This window comes from Balaenoptera borealis, assembly GCF_965194805.1.
Source record: "Balaenoptera borealis genome assembly, chromosome: 16".
In the NCBI taxonomy this organism is placed as follows: Eukaryota; Metazoa; Chordata; class Mammalia; order Artiodactyla; family Balaenopteridae; genus Balaenoptera; species Balaenoptera borealis.
Window position 1 is genome coordinate 32,294,575 of NC_138872.1, and position 21,461 is coordinate 32,316,035.

At 47.8% G+C, this 21,461-nt stretch overlaps 1 protein-coding gene across 3 annotated transcripts in view; it reads right to left on the bottom strand.

Moving 5' to 3' along the window:
* Nucleotides 1-21,200, bottom strand: part of RASSF2 (Ras association domain family member 2) — a 41,043-nt gene extending 19,843 nt beyond the window's left edge. Inside the window, exons 1-3 of one of the 3 annotated variants that reach the window (XM_082360162.1) lie at nt 20,974-21,200; nt 19,974-20,048; nt 127-216 (exon numbers count right to left, since the gene is read on the bottom strand). In XM_082360162.1, the coding sequence (XP_082216288.1) occupies nt 127-185 (59 nt within the window). In that variant the 5' untranslated portion in view covers nt 186-216; nt 19,974-20,048; nt 20,974-21,200. The other 2 variants (XM_082360163.1, XM_082360164.1) reach the window with 2 other exon arrangements.
* Nucleotides 21,201-21,461: the final 261 nt, after the last annotated feature.

The window sequence follows — 21,461 nt, forward strand, 5'->3', positions numbered from 1 at the left end:
CTCAGTTGCTTTCTCCTTCTCACACACATGAACTCCTCTCGTGCACAGAGGAGGCTCCTCTGCCAGTGGCTTCCGTTCACATGGGACTGGCCACTGCAAACACAATACCATAGCAAAAAATCTTACTTGGAAATGTATTTATCTTGTCCACATGGGACTAGGGAAGTTTGGTGACTGTAGTCCATTCTTCCTTTCTCTTTTCATCAGATGAGAGGCCTATATTTGAAAGGTGAAGACAGAGGTTAAAGTCAGGTTGTGTCCTTAGGAACTCAGCAGACCATGTACCAGGGGCGGGGAGCACATGGTTCTCTGTCCCTGCCCCAGATCCACAGCTCAAGCAGCCCAACACTGACCCAGGGCCAGGGAAATGCCACACTGCTGGCTGCTGCCTCTGCTTGCCACAGTCTCTGAGAAAAATCCCACTTGATCATGGTGTATGATCCTTTTAATGCACTGTTGAAATTCAGTTTGCCAGTATTTTGTTGAGAATTTTTATATTTACTTTCTTCTAGTATTTCAGCCTGCAAGTTTTTAATTTTTTTTTTATTGTAATGTCCTTATTTGGCTTTGGTATCTGGCATTGTAAAATGAGTTTGGGAGTGTTCCATCTTCTTCAATTTTTTGGTAAGAGTTTGAGAAGGATCAGTATTAACTCTTCTTTAGATGTTTGGTAGAATTCGCCAATGAAACCATCTGGTCTTGGGCTTTTCTTTGTTGGAAGGTTTTAGATTGCAGATGTTCCATATCACCAATCATCAGGGAAACATAAATCTTGCAAACTATTATATACAGGATGGATAAACAACAAAGTCCTACTGTATAGCACAGGGAACTATATTCAACATCATGTGATAAACCATAATGGAAAAAATATGAAAAAGAATACATATGTGTATAACTGAGTCACTTTGCTGTATAGCAGAAATTAAATACATTATAAATCAACCATACTTCAATAAAATTTTTTGAAAAAACCACAATGAGATATCACCTCACACCTGTTAGAATGGCTATCATCAAAAAGACATGAGACAAGTGTTGGTGAGGATGCAGAGAAACTGAAACCCTTGTGCACTATTGGTGGGAATTTGTAAAATGGTGCAGCGCTGTGGAAAACAGTATGGCAGTTTCTCAAAAACTTAAAAATAGAACTGCCATATGATCCAGCAATTCTACTTCTGGGTACATACCCAAAAGAACTGAAAGTAGGACCTTGAAGAGATATCTGTACACCCATGTTCTTCACAGCATTAATCACAACAGCCAAAAGGTGAAAGCCACTCAAATATCCATCAGTGGATGAATGGATTAACAATGTGGGGGGTATATATATATATATATATATATATATATATATATATATATATATATATATACACACATATATATGTGGGGGGCATATATATATAAAATGTAATATTATTCAGCCTTAAAAAGGAAGGAAACCCTGTCACACATTACAACAAGGATGAACCATGAGGACATTATGCCAAGTGAAGTAATCTAGTCACAAAAGGACAAGTACTGTATGATTTTACTTACAGGAGGTACCTAGGTCAAATCCATAGAGACAAGAAAGTAGAATGGTGGTTGCCAGGGGCTGGGGAAGGGGGAATGGCAAGTTACTATTTAATGGGTATAGAGTTTCAGTTTTGCAAGATGAAAACAGTTCTGTGGCTGGATGACAGTGATGGCTGCACAACAATGTGAGTGTACTTAATGCCACTGAACTGTACACTTAAAATGGTTATGATGGCAAATTTTATGTGTGTTTTGCCACAAATTTTTTAAATGGAAAAAGCAGGCAGAAAATCAGTGTTATAGTGACACAATGTGAAAAGGATTCAACCCACTGTTGCTGGCTTTGAAGCTGGGGGAATCGGGTGTGAGCCAAGGAATGTGGGTGGCCTCTAGAAGCTGGAAAAGACAAGGAAATGGATTCTCCCCTAGATCCTCTAGAAAAGAACACAGGCCCTGCCAAAACCTTGATTCTAGTCCAGGAAGACCCATGTCAGACCTCTGACCTACAGAACCAGAAGATAATAAATTTGTATTGTTTTAAGCCACTAAGTTTTGGTAATTTGTTACAAGAACAACAGGAAACTAATACAAAGGCCCCCTAAGGAAGGGGTATAAGTGGGAGGAGGGGAGTGGAGGGTTGAGTTCCATTTAGAAAATTCATACCCCACCTGTATACCCAAAAGTGGTACCCCAAGAACACAATTGTTCTCTCTAAATTTTAATTTTTCAATTCTTCAAAAAAAATCATAAAATTTGGAGTATATATGTACTACAAAAAAGGAAAAGGAAAGAAAGTCAGACTACTGAGAAAGTTTTTCTTTTTTTCTTAAGTGACAATTACCATAACTAGTGAGTACCCATTTTTTTTAAAGCACCTCTTCTATGCATATGTAAATGTATATGTTCATTTATTGTGTGCTTAAGATGTGTCAAAGCTTTGCGTTTACTGATGGCATTTCAACAGCAAGTAAACTGGCACAGCCCTGCCTTCAAGTGTACATAGTCCAGCAGGAGGTGGATATGAGGGGAAAGACAATTCTATTGAGGAGGGCAGATGCCACAGCAGCACACAGGAAAGGCACCTGATCTGGACTTGGGTGGGGTCCCAGGAGCTTTCTGGAGGAAGTGAACTCTAAACTGAGACCTCAGTGATGAGATAGAGCTGGCAAAGCTGAGGGGCAGAGTGGTCCAGGCAGGAGCATGCACCAAGATGGGGTGGTGTGTGTGCTGGACCTTGACCATGTCGAGGACTTTGGACTGTGAAGTACAATGGGGGGTGTGGTAGGCTGAATAATGGACTCCAAAGATATCCAGGTCCTAATCCCTGGAACCTGTCAATGTCACCTTATATGGTGACAGGGACTTTGCAGATGTGATTAAATTAAGGATCTTGAAATGGGAAGACTATCCTAGATTATCTGGGTGGACCCTAAATGTAATCACAAATGTCCTAATAAGAAAGGCAGAGGGAGATTCTACAGACAACCTCAGCAGAGAAAGATATTTGAAGATGTTACGCTGTGGATGAAAGATGGAGAAAGGGACCATGAGCCAAGAAACACAGCCAGAAAAGGCAAGCAAATGAAATTCCCCCCACAGCCTCTAGAGGGAGGGCAGCCCTACTGACACCTTAGTTTTGGTCCACTGAAACCAATGTCAGACTTCTGGCCTCCAGAATGTAAGAGAGTATATTTTTGTTGTTTCAAACCACCAAGTCTGTGATCATTTTTTTATAGTGGCAATAGGAAAACAAGGGGAGTTATAAGGGAAGGGTGTGATCTGAGTTGAATTTTGGAATGATTATCCCACTCTGCTGCCTACTTTGAGAAAGGATTGGGGAAGAAAACAGAGGTAGGGGGACCAATTGAGAGGCCTGTCCCAGGGAAGCAGGCAATGGGGATGGAGTAACAGAGTCTAAAGAGTTTAAAGAGGTAGAGAAAAAGTCATGATCTATCAATAAAAAGATTTGGAAAGGGCCAGATTCGACACAGGGGTAAAGGCAGAGTCCAGCACGATGCCTGGCTACTGGTGAGGATAGCGATGTAGGTGGCCATGCACAGTCACAAGCACTGGTGTGAGGAACACGGACTGAGTCTGAGGCAGGGCCATGGAACCCCGTGATGCAGATGACAAGAAGCACAGCCAGGTCTGCGGCCCAGGAGAGTGACAGTGTGGAGATCCCGGGGAGGGAATCCTGGCTTGGCTGAAGGGAGGGAGGTCAGGAGAGTGGCAAGGTTACCAGGGAGAGAGCAGGGAGGGCTGAAGGGGCAGGGCCAAGGGCAGGTATCCAAAGGACCCAGTAGGTCAGGGATGGGCAGAGAAAAAATGAGTCCCTATAAGAGGAGGGAAAACAGGAGACACAGTATCCTGGAAGCCAAGAGAACAGGGGGCCCTGAGAAGGAGGCCAAGATCAGCAGAGCCAGGAGCTGGTGGTGGGAGCCCAAGGAAGGGAAACCCAGAGGGGCTTCTGATTTACCACACAGAATCATGGGGGACCTGGGCCAGAGCCAATGCCAAAGCTTGGATGGAGTAGAAATCAGATTAGTAGTGCCTGGCCATTGACAGAACTCATCCTGAACATTCAGGTCTTTCTCCAACCAGGGAAATATCCTATACTTGCTTTGATTACTGCTTCTCTTCCTTCCATTCTTGGTTTTTCTTCTGCAATGTCTCTATCCCCTCTCTCCAGCACTATACATACATACATACATACTTACATACATCCCTGCAGTTATCCTCCAAGTCTCGTATAATTTTTACTCACAGTCTCCACCTCCTTATTTTCCCCAGAATTCTACAGCTAATTTTCTAACTCACTGATTGGATTTTCTGCAGGACTCTCATTCACTGCCTCCATAATAACCTATAATTTGGTAATTTTGTTTTGGATCTGAAAGTAATCTGTCCTGCTCCTAAGACAAATCCCTTTTGACAGTATGTCCTCTTAAATCTACTGAAAATACCAATTAGAGAAATTAAGTCTTTTCTGCAGTTACTAAAACTATTTGGTACTTGAGGAAAACAGGCAGATTAATGAAACAATATCACATACAGAAATAGACCCAAATATATTTGGGAACATAGAATGTGCGTTACCTTTCTAAATAGCAGGGAAAAGATAGATTAATAAAACAAAATGTTGCTGGAGAATTGACTGGCCTTTGGAAAGGGGGATATTGGGAATCTAAATCCCTACCTTACTCCTCCACCAAAAGAAATCATAAATGAATTAAAAAATTAAACACATAAAATGCTAAAAGGAAATGTAGGGAATTTTGAACTGGGGAAAACCTTCTTGACCCAAAATCCAGAAGGCATGATGAAAAAAGAAAACTGGATACCAATCTGTAAAAATTTTAAGCTTCTGCTCAGAAAAAAAGTTTACCCTATCCTGAGTCAAAAGGCAAATGACAAATTGGGGGAAAATATTTACAATACATATTATGAAAGGTTAATCTCCTTAATATGTAAAAGTCTTTAATAATTCAGTAAGAAAAAGACTACACTCAACAGAAAATTTGTCAAAGCACATGAACAGATAGCTCACAGAAAAATAAATACAAATAGTTAATAAAGATGTTCAACTTCCCTCATCACTATTTTTTACTTACCAGGTTGATAAAAATCATCAAGTAGTCTGATGGCCCAAATGTGGGAATTCTCTAAAGCTCTCTCTGTCTACATATTGAGTGATTTCACCAAGGCTATTGCTATAAATCTGACCTATAGACTCAATTGGCCCAATCTTTGTCTCCAGCCTGACTTCTCCCCACCTTTTTTCTTACTTTTATGTTTCTTGGGTTAGGAATGTTAGGAAAATACTTACACAGCTGACCACATTGTTGAATTGAAATCACAGGTAGCTGATTCTAGGACCCAACCCCTCCTTTGTCTATCTCAAGGACAACAACTGCATCTGTCTTCATAAACTTTCCAACCATCACCACAAATCACTGGCTGCCTCCAGCCAGCTGGAGAGGAAAAAAAGCCAGCTACATTTACATACCCTTTAAGGCAAACACAGTAGCGGAGCAAACAAAAGGCCGGAAATTTAGAGTTCAGTCCAATATTGCTTAAGCAGAGGATTGTTTCTCACACAAGGAAGAGTCAGAGGAAGATGGTTGATGGGGCTGGGATCCACATTCAATTGGACACTTCTGCCAAGGGTGCCTGCCAATATCTACAGTCTCAAAGAGAGGGATTTGCTCAGCTAGCTGGTTGCAATTCTTCTGCCTTCTCTGTTATTATCAAGAATTTATGAAGCCCTCCTGGACTCCACAATGCCTTGTAAGGATCATTTCCAAGCATCACTTGCACACTGCCTTGAGAATATAGAACCAATCTTCACCATCTCTTTGAAGAGGGGAAAGCAAGATAGAGAGGAAGGAGGGGGCTTCCCACATCAGCCAGCATCTCAGGCACAGAACGGAGACTGCTCACTGCTTCCCACACAGAGAAAGGAGGAGAGAGACAGAATGGGACAGGAATGAAAGGGCAGATTTGACACAAATAATCTTTGACGTGGAGTCACTCTTTAGAAGTCTAAAACATATTTAAACCTACTGAACCCCCCCCCCGTGAACATGGCCATTTAGCCCTCAAGACTTCTAGATCAGTACAACTTCTCTTTAGAAAAACCTTAAAAGATAAAATGTGTATTGAATGTCTACTAACTACAAAGCATGTCTGCTAACATGTCTGGAGATGTGAATACCGTTAGGCTTGCCAAGTCAGGACATGAGCCTCCTAGTCACCTAGTCACAGTGGAGACCTATTGAGGCCACTAACAAGTCAGTCCTCTCTTCTGGCACCATTTCATGCCCTGGCATGTTCTGGGTTCTCCTCAGCTCCATTAAATGCCTGGGTAATGCCATGCAGCCTGTCAGCAGAACCTAGCACTTCCCATGTGAAGATCCATCCACTACTTCCTGCCTGCTCCCAGGACAACTTGAGGGCACAACCTTCCCCAAGATCCAAGAGAATGTCTTGACAAAGGGAAGGTTCCTAAGCTATTGAAGATGATGACATCCCAGCTACAAAGAACTTTCTACGCCTGTTTTTCATGCTCTGTGAGTGTGCCCATGCTTCTCAGACCCAAATAAACTCACATGTTCCCTAGACACTGATCCAAAACTTACCTCCCCCTACAAACTGTTCTCGCTGTCCCTGGGCAGTGTTGGGGGGATAGGCATCCACACTTCAGCCTGTCCTTCATCACAGCACTTACCACCACACAGAAACCATTCATTTGGTGTTTCTTTCCCCTCCCAGGCCTAGAGCTCTCTCTCTTTGGACCCCCAGCTCCCACACTGTGCCTCTCTCCTGCAAATATTCCCATTCTCATTATTAATTCTTCAGCGGAGACAGTGGATTCAATAGTCAGCCCAAAGAAAGCTAACCTGCTGTCTTAGGTTAAGTAATTCCTAGAGGCAGAGGTCAAAATGAGGATTCTTGTGCACATGAGTTATTAAGGAATTGATTTCAGGAGAAACCTGTAAGGGAGTGAGGGAAGAAGGACTGGGCTGGGGAAGGAACTGGAGCCCAGCCACAGCCTGATTCCATGGGAGCTCTAGGGTGTGAACAACTCCACCGAATTGTCCCACCCTAAGACAGGCAGGCCAGGCCTTTGTACCCCGCGCTAGTCAGTCACTGGTTGAGAGCCACCTCTGGGAGGAGGGGGTGAGCACCCAGGCATTATCCTGCAAGAGCAATTCTCAAGACTAGGGAGCAACTGAGACCTGTCAGCAGTCCACACCCATAAAACGCAGTAGATAAAGGGGGGGCTTCCCTGGTGGCACAGTGGTTAAGAATCCGCCTGCCAATTCAGGGGACACAGGTTCAATCCCTAGCCTGGGAAGATCCCACATGCTGCGGAAGCCCGTGTGCCACAACTACTGAGCCTGCGGTCTAGAGCCCGCAAGCCACAGCTACTGAAGCCCGTGCGCCTAGAGCCTGTGGTCTGCAACAAGAGTAGCCACGACAATGAGAAGCCCATGCACTGCAACGAAGAGTAGCCCCCACCTGCCGCAACTAGAGAAAGCCCACGCACAGCAACAAAGACCCAACGCAGCCAAAAATAAAAACAAATAAATAAGTTTACTAAAAAAAAAAAAAAAGAATCCACCTGCCAATGCAGGGGACATGGGTTCGAGCCCTGGTCCGGGAAGATCCCACATGCCGCAGAGCAGCTAGGCCCGTGCACCACAACTACTGAGCCTGCACTCTAGAGCCCGCGAGCCACAACTACTGAAGCCCGCGCACTGTAACGAAGCGTAGCCCCCACTTGCCACAACTAGAGAAAGCCCGCACGCAGCAACGAAAACCCAATGCAGCCAAAAACAAATAAATAAATTTATTTTTTAAAAAATAGATAAAGGGGATCTGGGTGGGTACCAGCAGCGGCCACTACATCTGCTTCACGTTAGGGCTTGAAGCTCCTGGCTCCATCACCTTCCTCTACCCACTCTCAAGCTGGGACGAAACAGCTGCCTGCACAGGATCTCCAGGTGTGGTCGGTACAAGGCTGAGCTGCAGGAATGGGGACAGACTTGCCCAAGTTCTGGACCAGTCAAAACCCCGTAGCTACCCTGTAGCTGTTGCACAAAGGATCCTTTCTTTCTTTTCACAGAACCACCTCCCCACTCACAGGTGTTTCCAGCCTCCCCAAGAATAAATGAGGGGCCAGCCAGGCTCTTGAAATTAACCAGCTCAGTTTCCTGTGATGAGGGCAAGCATTAAGTCCTCAGGAAGCTTGAGGAGGTCGGAAAGGCATCAAAGCTCGGTTCAAAAAGAGCAGAAGTTCCTCTGTTCTTAGCTCTTGGCTCCTCCAGACTCCTGTGCCATCACTCGCTTTCTTTCAGGGAGCCCAGAGAACACACTGAAGTCAATCTGGTCTCAGAGCATCCCCAGGAGGCTAGCTAATCCCTACACAGTTTCTGTTCCAGCCTAGAGACCAAGTGTCTCTCATCTTACTGATCAACTGGAAAGTCCCCAGCAGGCAAATTCAGAACAGAAAGGGGAGCCACCCCTGGCTGGAAAGTCCAGAGTGAGATGAAGACCCCCTTTGGTGTTTTGTTTGTTTTCTGTTTCCTAAAGGGTCTTTCTGGTCGCATAACAGGGGCAGGCCCCGCCCCACTCCCACTTCAGCTCCCAGGGTAGGATGGGGGGTGCCAGAGCAACAGCGAATTTATAGGACCCAGGCAGTCCCAGTCTCTAAGAAAATATAACTAGGAGAGAGAGAGACAGGCTAGGAAAGGGGAGGGCTTATTCCATGAAGCATTCCCAGGGGGGCAAACCCCACAGAGCCACCCCCTGACCAGCGAGAAGGACATGCACTTGGCAAGCCTCAGCTAAAACCAAAGTGGGAAGGAGTAACAGCTGAACTCAGGACACACGACATCTCAGAGGTTTTAATTCTGGGTGCTCATTAGACTCTCTTGGAGGGGGAGTGGGGTAGGGGGTTAATTTGAAATTCTTGATGTCACGGCTGCAACTCAGACCAATTTCATCAGACCCTCCGGGAGGAGCTCCAGCCACGAGCATTTTTAAAACCTCCCCAGGTCATGCCAATGTACAACCAGGGCTGAGAACCACTATGAAATCTGATGGGGATAGAGCTGTGTAAACTGAGGACACCCCCAAATGCATCTCAACGAAGCCTTTCAAGAATGGAAGAAACAGAATTTTCTAAAAGCAAACTGAGTTGAGTCTTTAGTGCCCCCCTTCCCATTACTAATATTTCAAAGGGGAGAGGGGACAGTGCAGAGCATCCCCGAGGATCAGTGTGTGCAGGCACAGAGCTGATGCAAGGGGCCCCATCACCAAACCAGGGCACCACATCACAGAAGCCAGGGAGCCAGCTGCAGGCCCCAGATGCAAAGGAAACACTAGCTGGGGGCCTGCAGCTTCCCCTTTTGGGGCCTCTCCCCACCTCTTCTCTGAACCCTTGTCGGCCCTGCCCTCTGGGGACAATCTGGAGCTCTAGGGTTGGAGAAGAAAGTTATCTGACACGGTGCTTCACACTATAGTATCGAAGACTGCCTCATCAGGTCTCCTGAGGGACTCTGCTTTGTAACCAAGCAGTGAGAGAGGAGACAGTGCTGACCCCTCTGCACTTCAGCCTCCTCGTATGGAGGCAGGAAGAAGTGTTGATGGCAAACAGGAAACCCCAGCCCTACCGCGCCACACAAGGAAGGAGACTTGAGCTGCGGCCTGGGGCCCTGCCAAGATCTAGAGATTACAAGAGATTCCACCTGAGCCTGTCCTGAACATGGGCAAAATTCGTGCTGCCTAGGAAGGAAACAGCATACTTTGCCTTCCATCTACATGCTTTCTTCAATAAAAGGCCCACTTACTGGTCAGACCCATGTGCCTCCTCCATCCCTTTCCCACCCCATGTCCAGGCCCCCAGGGAACCACCCACATGGTTCTCAGTCACTCTGCTCAGGAAAAGAACATCAAACAGCACCAAAGGGAGAGATAAGGTCAAGTGTACTGGGTATATGTACTCTACTTCCTCAGCTTTATTGTGAATGTGAATACAAAGCTTTGCCCCTCCACACCCCAAAAGGACGTTAGACGTTAGGGAAAAGGGAGGGAAGGTATTTGGGAAGAGGTTGGCTTGTCCTGCCTGAGGAGGGAGGGCACTTAACGTGGAGGCAGGTAGCAAAGAGAACTAACAGAAGACTAGTCAAAGGAGGCCCTGGTCTCCTGTTTCCCTCACAAATAGGGAACAGAACAATCACAACAGTATTACTATGTTAATAATAAAACAACAAGTGTGAATAATAGACAACTACCAGAAATGCAAGCTTAATACAGGCTAGATATTACCTGCTTCGACTCATTTAATCTCCATAACAACCCCATGAAGAAAGAAACATTAATATTCCCATTTTGTAGATGAAGCAACTGAGGCACAAAGAAGTGAAGTAACTTGTCCAAAGACACACAGCCAGGAAGAGGCAGAGCTAGAGTTCAAACCCAGGACTGTCTGATGCAAAGCAGAACCCCTATTTAGTACAGCTTCTCTTGAGGTGAATGGGAAGAAAGAGTTTTCAGCTAAAAGTCACCTGACCTGGCCATATTCTAGAGAAGTGTATATCAGAATCCCCCAGAGGGCTCATTGAATACAGATTCCTGTCCCCATCCTCCCAGTTTCTGATTCAGTACCTCTAGAGTGGGGCCTGAGAATGTGCATTCCTAGCAAGCTCCCAAGTGATGCTGGTGCTGCTGGTGACAAGACTCTAGATGCCTTCTCCTATTCCTTACAAGAACCCCCAGGGAAGGCTTTATTTTTATCACTTTAAAGATGAGGAAACAGAAGGTCCCGGAGGTCAGGTGACTTGTCCCAGGTCACAGAGCTGACATGATGAGGCCAGTGCTCCTTCTGTGGTGCCCTGGCTGGACATGAGGGTCTCCGAGTAGGACAGGCAGCTGGAGGCTGGCTTCAGCTGCTGGCCGCAGCACACCCCAGAGTCCTGGGGAAGGCAGGTGAGTCAGTGACTGGCCTGGCAGACAAGCTGAAGGAAAAGCAGACCTTGCAGGAGCCCGGGATGGAGATCCCATCCAGGGACCCAGGTATTTGCAATGTTACACAGCCACGAATCCCCAGACACATCTCACCCTCTGTCTAAAGAACAAGCTACCCCCTACACTCATGGGCCCCAAAAACCACCTGCCCCCCTCCTCCTGGAAAAAACCTGGGGGCCTGACTGACAACAGGTACGAGGTCCCTGCTGACAGGCAATCTCACTCCTATCTCAGGAGGCAGCCTCTGTCTGGTCCACGTGCCAGATGAGGACCTGAGATTCAGCAGGACAAGTGGCCAAGCTGGGCGCCCTCCTGCCAGCAGCAAGGTCTGCAAAACCCCAGCTCCTTCCACCGACAGCTGGGGCCTTGACCCTTCTTGCTCAGGCCTTCCTCACACAGGTGTGAGTCCCTCAGTGTGGCTGGGGAAGATCTGAGGGAATGGTCTCGGGATGCCTGCCGGGAAGGCCTGCCTCCTACTCTCACGCCAGAGGGCAGGTGGCCAGGCGAGTGACCCCGAGAGTCACAACAGTCACCCCCCCACCAAACGATCATTTCGCAGGCCCAGATGAGCAACTACTTGTTTATAGGGAAGTCCTGTCAACAACTACAAGATTTTGACTTCAGGACGGATATTTAGAAGGAAACCCAAAGACCCTTAGCCTCATATGGGATGAGCAGGGTGTTGGAATGGGGCCAAAAAAGGCATGAAGGAAGCAAAAACTCCAGACAGAAGAAGCGGTATGTGTGTGAATGTGTAGGTGTGGATGGGAGTAAATGTATAGATATAGATATATAAGGGAGAGTGTGTGTGTAAATGTGTCCATATGGGTGTGAGGGAGAGAGTGTGCAAGTGCACATATGAATGTGTGGTATGGGTGTGTGAGGGAGTGTGTGTGTGTGTGCAAAGAACTTAGACTGCAGCTCAGAGAACCCAAAGACCCAGAAAGCGAACCCTCCGGTATCTAAAGGCCCCAGGGAAGGTCCTGGCCACCTCTGCCTCCCTGATGGAAGGGAAGCAGCGCCTCCGTCATCTTCAGCCCGAGGGGCCCTGCCCAGATGGCCCCTCACAGGATAAAGCTCAACAAAGTGCAAAACTCCATGTAACTGACTTGGCATGAGGAAAGAGTGGGAAGTTAGTGGAGGCATACAAGACAAGTAAGACTAAGCATTCCTTCACCTGCATTTCTCAAAACTGAGGGCTATTTTATGGGTATTTAAAGTCCTGCCTTCAGAAGGGCAAATTAAGCTTTCCTCCAGCCCAATAATTGCAAGGTTTAAGTGGAGCCCTGTCCCACAGGGAGGGCCCAAGGTCTGTGTCACTCCTCATGCTCTGAGCCCCCACTCGCCATCAGCTCTAGGCACTGCTGGCTTATCCTGGCAGGTGAGGAGGCCGTCTCCAGTTCCCCACTTCCTACAAGCACAGGTTTCTTTCTGGCCATGCTTCCTGTTTACTAAGTGCTTCTCTGAAACTCATCTCTGACCTCACATCCCCTTCCTAAGGGAACCCCAGCAGTTCTTCCCTTTTTTGGTGTTATAGGCTGAGACTATGAGCTTTGTGTGCAGAGATCTTAGGGTTTCCTCTCCTTGCTACTCAGGGCCAGGATTGGAAACCCAAAAGCCCAAAGCGCTGGCCTCCTCCACCGCCAGAGACAGGCAGGTTCCTCGCCCTTGGAAGCAGTAAGGAAGGCCAGCGGAGGAAGGGTCAGTGTGTGCTGAGCCCTCCCCTGGGGCAGCCACTGTGGGGCATCTCACATCCACCCTTTTTTAACCTCATTAATGCCCTACAACAGGTGTGGGGAAATTCAGCCGCACATAGCAGATCTCAGACCCAGGAGAAACAGGTCATCCAGGGGTTTCCAGAACATTTCCAGGAGGCTGAGGGGAAGTTTACCACAAAACCACACTCACACCCTCCTCTGCCTGTCCTGCAACCAGCTGACTAACCCTAAAGAAAAATCAGCACCACGAAAACCAAACTTCTCAAAATGGCCTTCAAAGGCTGTTTCCGTAAAATCTTTATACTTCCCCCACTGTCTGGGATTAAAAGAGCAGCCTTCTGCTGGGCAGAGAGAAAACAGGCAGAGCCAGGTGAAGAAATTTCCAGAGAACACAGTAGGCACATCTGTCCTCCCAGACCTACATTCTTTCACCAGCTCGCTGGAGGGTTGGGGCAGGCTCTTCTGGAAGACTGCTTAATGAGAAACTTAAAACATTTTCCACAGAACAAGGCATCCCAGAGTAAAGCCACTTGACCCACTCCCATGACCCCTGAATAGAGCCACACAACCTAGGATCCAGTTTCTGGGTACCGAAGCTTCCTGACCTCCTCTCACCTCAGACCAGACTGAAACACACATACATACCACCTCCCCTGCCCCCACCCCTCTGCACCATGTTCCCAATTATCCTGTCACATACACAACCCGCCACATGCACAAGAGAGCAATCCTTGCCCCAAATATCTGTATAATCAACTGTAAGAGCCTATGTGGAGCCTTAGGAAGAGGGCACTGATTATCTGAGGCCACTACCTATCTCCCCAGAGTTCTTAGGATCTCATGGATTCCACCAGTTAAAGTCCTCCCTGAATCCCAGGCAGGCTGACCCTGCCTGTGGACAAAGCATTCAGCAGCCATACCCACAGCTGCCATTGGTGGGTATTTAGTAGGGTGAGTTGAGCCACAGGATCTGGAATACACAAAGGATGCTTAAAATAGAAAGGCTGAGGTTCTCCTTCTCAATCTTTAAGAAAGATGGTCTCAACGACACGACTTCCACCCGGTTTGGACCTCACTCACGGCATGACAGCTGTTAGGTTTGAGGCACAGTGAACCCCAAGCACACCCTCTCAATCCCACCACCACACACAGAAAACCCTGGTATAAGATGATTTGCCAGCAACCAGCAAGCCCCAAATGTGATTAGTTCTGAGGCCCACTGGCCATCCACCTTTGTCCTGCCAGGCTGAGATGGAGGTCAGACGCTGACCCTCACCCCAGGTAATGGCGGCAGAGGCAGCAAGGATGGCCAGGACTTTGTGGCCCTGCCTGAAATGAAAATACCAGAGACCAAGCACCACAATTCTCTCCCAGGTCTTTCTTGTTCCTTTCATTTTTATTATACAAGTAAAACAGACTTTTTAAATTTTAAAAATATAGGTAAGCAAAAAGATTAGGAGCCACAAAAGGACAATTACTGTGCAATTGCACTTTTATAAGAAACCTAGAATAGGGAAATTCATGAAGACAGTAAGTATAATAGAGGTTACCAGGGCTGGGGTGAGGGGAGGGAATGGGGAGTTAGTGTTCAACGGGTACAGTCTCTGTTTGGGATGATGGAAAAGTTCTGGAAAAGAATAGTGGCGATGGTCATACAACACTGTGAATGCACTTAATGCCACTGCTATGGTCTGAATATGTGTATCCTCCCCGAATTCATATGTTGAAATCCTATGATGGTATTAGGAGGTAATTAGGTCATAAGGGTGGAGCCACGAATGGGAGTAAAGGAGACCCCGCCGCGCTTCCAAGCCCCTTCTGCCATGTGAGGATATAATGAGAAGTCTGCATTCTGGAAGAGGATCCTCACCTGACCATGCTCACACCCTGACGATTTCCAGCCTCCAGAACTGTGAGAAATAAATTTCTGTTGTTTGTAAGTCACTCAATCTGTGTAATTTGTTATATAGTATAGCTCAAACAGACTAAGACAGCTACTGAATTGTATACTTAAAAATGGTTGAAAAGGTAAATTTTATATTGTGTATATTTTACCATAATAAAAAATCAAAAATATTTAATGTAAGAAATTTAAGATCAAAATCTTCCAAAATTCCACCACTCAGAGACAATCACTATTAACATTTTTCCATATATCATTCCAGAGGCAAATATAAGTGGATGATATATCTTACAAAAAATAGCACATTGTTTATTAACCTACTTTTTACAAAATGTATCACATTTTCCCATGTTAACAGATACACATCTGTATCCTAAATTTTTTGTAGTCACATGGTATTTTAATGTATAAATACACCATGATTAACAATTTTACTATTTGGGGGCATTTAGTCTCCATTTTTGTTGTTGTTGTTATTATTATTATAAAAAACGCTGCATGGGACATCCCTTATGCACATATTTTTCTTCATGTGTCCAATTATATCCTTAGGATAAGAATTCCTATGGGTGGAATTGCTGAGTCAGGGACTCCCTCAGGAGGATTATCAATGGAGCATTGTGAGTAAAACCCAACTAGGAATGCTGAATTCTGTCATACAGAAGTCTCTTCCTCCACATGGACTTTTCTTGGTTTCCACTTGGGTGTCTACAACATTGCATAGTGGTTCAGGAAAGTAGGGCGTATCCTTTCCATATCCTCCTTACCCACTCCTAAGGCCTCCTCTGGGGACACATCATGCCTACGTCATTAAGTGAAACTGGTACACAAGGAAGACAAAAATTTTACTGGGATAATTCTACTGAAATCCCTTGTGCTAGCAGGAAAGACTAAAACTTTAGGATGGCCCAGTGCTGGGTGCCCCATGGTGGGCAACCTAATTGTAGACATATGAAAGGTTTTCTTTTGTTAAATGTTGTTTTGTATGGACAGAAGGAGAATGCAATAGACTCTTCCTGAGGAGACCAAGGGCCAGAAGGGATCTGTGGAATCATCTAAGCCCTGGCCTTGGAGATGGGGAAACCAAGGGTCCCAAAGACTCAGAGCACTCACTTCAATAATCTTTAACTGAACCTCAGAAGTGTCTCATACACAGTGATTCAGTCAGTTCAGGGCACAGTTGAACATACCCTAAATTTTGACACCTAGTACAATTGGCTGCACCGCGCGGCTTGTGGGATCTTAGTTCCCTGACCAGGAATCGAACCCGCGCCCCCTGCAGTGGAAGCACTGGAAGCGTGTAGTCTTAACCACTGGACCGCCAGGGAAGCCCCCACACCTAGTACAATTCGTATCCTCCTCACCATGTGTACAAAATAGGAAATTAAGATCACTGATCACATCCCAGCCCAGTCAAGGCCAGGTGTGTGCTAGGGCTGGCTCCTACTGGCTCTCAAGCCTCTCTCTCCAAAGTATTATAATTCTCTATGGTCCACCAAAACACCCATTCCCAAATCCATCAAAGCCCCGTCTGTACTACTCAAAGAGCCAGCAAATGTTTGCCTGAATGCTTGCTGTGTGCCAGGCCCCTGTCTGAGCATGTATCACAGTGAGATAGTTATCATTTCCATCATACAGCTGGGGAAACTGAGACTCAGAGACTTTATTTTTTTTCTTCTCATTTTTTATTCAGTCAACAATATTTAAGAGGAATCCAAGATATAAAAGGCATTTTGCAGGATGCTACCAAGGTGAGTCAGTCAAGGACTCTGCTCTCAGATTTCACAAGGTGAGAGATAGATAACAATGAAACAAGGAAGAAAGGGATGGGCAAACTGTGGGATGAGAAGGCAAAAGATGGGGCTGTACTCCCATGGGGCACAGTCAGGGAACAATTCCTGGATGCAGTGACATTGGAAGTAGCTGGAAATGTGGCCCCAAGTTTTTTAGCCTTGAGTAGGTCCTGCTGGGTGGCAGGAGTGTTCTACTTTATCAGAACCAGGGTTTATCTTTTTTTTTTTCCATTATGGTGTATTACAGGATATGGAATATAGTTCCCTGTGCTGTACAATAGGACCTTGTTGTTTATCCATTCTACATATAATAGTTTGCATCTGCTAGTCCCAAACTCCCAATCCAACCCTCCCCCTTGGCAAGGTCTATTCTCTATGGAGACTCAAAGACTTAAAATGACTTTTTAACTACAGACTAAACCCTTAGGTTGGTTTCCCCCAGAAGTTGACCATAAGACAAGGATTTGAGGACTTCCCTGGTGGCACATTGGTTAAGAATCTGCCTGCCAATGCAGGGGACACAGGTTCGATCCCTGGTCCGGGAAGATCCCACATGCCGCGGAGCAACTAAGCCCGTGTGCCACAACTACTGAGCCTGCACTCTAGAGCCCGTGAGCCACAACTACTGAACCTGTGTGCCACAACTACCGAAGCCCGTGTGCCTAGAGCCCGTGCTCCACAACAAGAGAAGCCACTGCAATGAGAAGCCCGCACACCGCAACAAAGCGTCATCCCTGCTCACCACAACTAGAGAGAGCACACATGCAGTAATGAAGACCCAATGCAGCCAAAAATAAATATAAAATAATAAATAAGTTTATTAAAAAAAACATAAGAGAAAAATATTAAAAAAAAAAAGGACAAGGATTTGAGTGCAAGTTGAAAGGGAGTGGAAAAGTGAAAGAGGGAAGGGAAGGCAGCCAATGAAGGGAGACAGTTATTACTGTTAGCAACTGGGATATGGTCCCACAGGACAACTCTGAAAGACAGCATGGAATATGCCTCAAAGTTACCCCAACAGAGAGGTGAAGGAGTTGGAGTATTTATACACTTTCTCCCATCAGTCACTGGTTGAGGTCAAGGGAACACAGGAAGGATGCTGACAGCATCTATTACATTGCCCAATATCATGCTGCTAGAAACTCTGATTGCCATTCAAACTCCAAATCCAACAGTTCTTTCATTTCTCTATAGAAAGGAGAAGTTAATCAAACTAACACTATGGATAAAGTGTTATGCTGGTAAAAGTAAACCTATTTGCCAAATCACTTCGGGTTAACATGTCCAAGGAAATATAAGGTATCTTTTTGCTAATTTTTATCAATATAAGGAATAGAAAAAGCCATTCTAAGTCACTTTGCTCATCTCACGGGAATTAACCAAATGCCCTTCCCTGCCCGCTTCTTCAGTGAGAGGCTGCCTTCTCTAGTTCAGTCACAGCTGCGTTGGGCAGTTCTACAGCCTCAAGCTGTCATCCCCGAGCAGCTGCATCAACCTCTGATTACAGGCTCCAGAGTCTACCATCCAAGGGATGATTAAAAAATGACCCCCTGTCCACCTAGCAAATGGAGTCTGGAAGATGTTCCTGTTTACTGTGCCCTGCTCCCCCACTGTCTCCTGCCCCATCCCCTCCCCCACCACATCCTCCATGGGAATCCACAGATAGCCAAATAAATGAAGCCTTCAGTCATGGGCCTGTGGTAGCTTACCCAGCCTCAAAGATTTATTTACAATTCTTCTGGAGAGGCAGGGAGGTGTTTAAATAGCACAGTGTGTCATTGGGATAAAAAACTGGACCGTATTGTGAAGAGTGGTGGGAGAGGCGGGGAGGTGTAGGAGGAGACCACTGCCCTAGTTTTACAAACCCAGCTGTAGCAGCTCTCCGCAACTATAGCTTGAAGACAGAGACTGTACGTCTTGTTCCATTCTAAGAACACTACTGAGACCTGCCCAGTTTCTCACTCTGGGCAGAGGAAAAGGAATGTGGACAAATCCTGAGACTGCCCTTGGGATCATCCGGTCTCCCAAGTTCTCCAAGGGATTCTCTGACAATCTGGTCCCACCTCCACACCTCACCTCCCAGTGAGGACACTTCCTGCCAAAAGTATCCTTGAGAAGACTGAAGAAAATAATTAGGCCAAGGTCCTGTTGTACTTTGGTGACAGGACCCCTTTCTGGCAAGGCCCGCAGTCCAGCTCTTGGCACTCTAGCATAGGTGCCAGAATACTTGGTCCTGGACACCTCTCCAGCCAACTCTCTTGGCCATTCCTAAGGAGCTCACGCACAGAAGGCAGACAAAAAGCTTGGCTCCAGGAAACAGACCAAGAAATCAAAGCAAAACTCGGTAACTGATTGGTCCCAGGTAGGCCAGTGCATCCAAGAGTGATGACGAGAACTGAGGGACTGAAAACAAGGTGTAGGGTTGTCAACCATCCTGGACCAACTCCTAGGATAACACAAACTGGAGAGAGGGCCTGAACCCAGAACAGAAGCCATGCAGAGATGCAGAGAAGTAGACTCTGGGGCAGAGTGAGACCACCCTCAGGAAGGCGGGGGTGCTGCCAGCCGGAGGTACAGTAGGGGCAGAATACTGCACAGGCCCTGACCCACTCAGCCAGGTGCAGAGGGCATATCTTTTACCTTCCCCTGGAAGAGGGTATGACTAGGAGCCCCAGATCCCCTGGCCTTCTCTCAGCCAAGCTCCCCAAAAGTACCCTTCATCATTCTAACCAGATTTCACCAGCATAAAAAACTAGGACAGAGGAACATAGGATATGCCTAGGTTGCACTCCAAAGATTATCCTATCCCCTCTGCACTCCACCTCTGCTCTCCCTTCTCCTGAAGGAGGAGCAGGATTCACCTTCCAGCCTTCTCAGCACAGGGAATCCTGAATTGAACCAGCCCAGACTCCCAGGTGCCTGGGCAGGTTGCATGCTCTGTCTCCATCTCCTTGTCCCAAGGCAAGAACTACCCTCTTTCCAAAGCTACTGTCCCTCTCCGAGCTCAGGCATCATTTGAGGTCCTCTTCTGTCCCCCTGAGGCCCACCCGACTGCAGCAGCTCCCAGGCATCAGGCTGACCTTTTCAGAGGAGAAAGCACAGCTGGTGCCCACACTCATGGCCATACTCCAGGGTCTCTGATCCCAAATGGGCACCTCACAGGCAGACTCCACATTCTCTGAGACACTGCATTTGGACACAAGTTTGAAAACAAAACACTCCTCAAACTACCCAATATAGCCACTGAGAAGTTTCTTTAATTCTTCAGACCATCTGCAGAAAAAGTTCCCAGTAAGGAAATGTGGATTGGTGAATAAAATAAATCCAACCCCGGATTCCTCAACCAGATGCTGGGGAAAGAAGGCCCCTGGCTCTGTCTCACAGCTGTTTAAAAGAATCATTGTTTCTAATTCTTTCCTCCCATGGTACCAAGATCAACTGTGGCAGGAATTGTTATTTGTCAGCTCATTGGTTCATACATTCATTCATCACATGTAAAGTACTTACTATAAATTTGGCCAGTTCTAGACACGGCCTCTGTTCTCTAGGAGAACAAGTTTTAGGGATCCAGATTCCACACACCTGGAAATAAAGTGCATCGCAACGTTCAGAAGCCTGGCGCTCAGCTCCTGCTGTCACTGAGGCGCAGAGGTGCGGTGGACAACCCAGGACCCACGGAGCGCCCCAGGGTAAGATGGAACCCTATATCTCCCTGTCAGGCCACCGTGCCTCTCTGCTGTCCCCAGGGATCTCCCAGCTTAGGAACTGAGTGCAATGCAGGCACTCGAAATGCAGAAGTGGCCGGGGTCGGCCCAAGGCACCTGCCTCTCTGGCGAGAGAGGATGCAAAGCCGAGATTCCCAGCGACCTCCGGCATCAGCTCCGGAGACGGGCCGCGAGCCGGCAAAGGGGAAGTGCAACGAGGACCCAGGGCCCCCGCGCATCCGGCGCCCTTCTGAAGGCCAAGGGAGGCTCGGGCGCCGGAGGTTGGAACCCGCCTCCAGGGAATCGTCGGTTGAGCCGGGAAGAACAGGACCAGATTAGGATCGGATACCCCCCAGGACACCCCCCGATTAGGGTCGGGGCCTGCCATCCCTGCACCTGCCCGCCCGGCACCTTCTAGCCAGGGAGTCCCGGGGACCCCGGGGATAGGGTGGGGGCGCATTCCTGCCGCCGCCCTTGGCGTGGAGAGAAGGAAGGACGCCCCAGGAATCGGAGGGGGAGGACGAGCCTAGAGCCACAACTTTCTCCCGCGGAAGGCGGGCAGGCTGGGGTTCCGCACCTACGCGGCCCCTGCGGAGTCCACACGCCCGGGAACCCCCAGTGTCTGGGGAAGAAGGGAGGAGAACAGGAGCAGACGAGGACTGAGGGGCTGACTCGGACGGGTCAGGGGACACTGCGGGAAAACTTTCGGCGAGGGGAGAGAGGACCGCCCAGTGCACCACACCTTGCGCCCCGCAAATCGGGCCCGGAGCCTCGCTCCCCGCGGCCCGCGCCCCGCGCCTTGCCTGCGTCCGGAGCCGGCTGCACCTCTCGCGCGCTGCGGGGACCTTGGAGTTGGAAAGTGGGGGTGTTGCGGCCGGGGACGGCTCCAGCCAGCGTCTCGGTCAGCGGTCGGCGGGCCCGGCTCCCTTACAGCCCTGCTGAGCTTGCGGCAGCCGCGCGATTGGGGGTCGGGCGCCCAGTCCTCCTCCGCCCCTCCTCGCCCTCTCTCCCGCCCCTCTGCCTTTATCTGCCCCAATCGGATCTGACCGCCCTCCCTCCCTCCCCCTCTTTCTTTAGCTCTCCATCTCTCCCTCCACCCCTCTTCCCCGGCCTTTCTTCTTCCCCCTCCTCTCCCGCCCTCCCTCCCCGCCTGGGGGGCGGGGCTTCTCCCCTCCCTCCCAGACAAAGCTGTGGCTGCTCATCCCCTTCGAGTCCGGGCTTAGGCTTCCGGCCTGGGGTGAAGGGGTAGAAGTGAGGGGGTGGGGAGGATGAGCTGGCTCACTCACCCCAT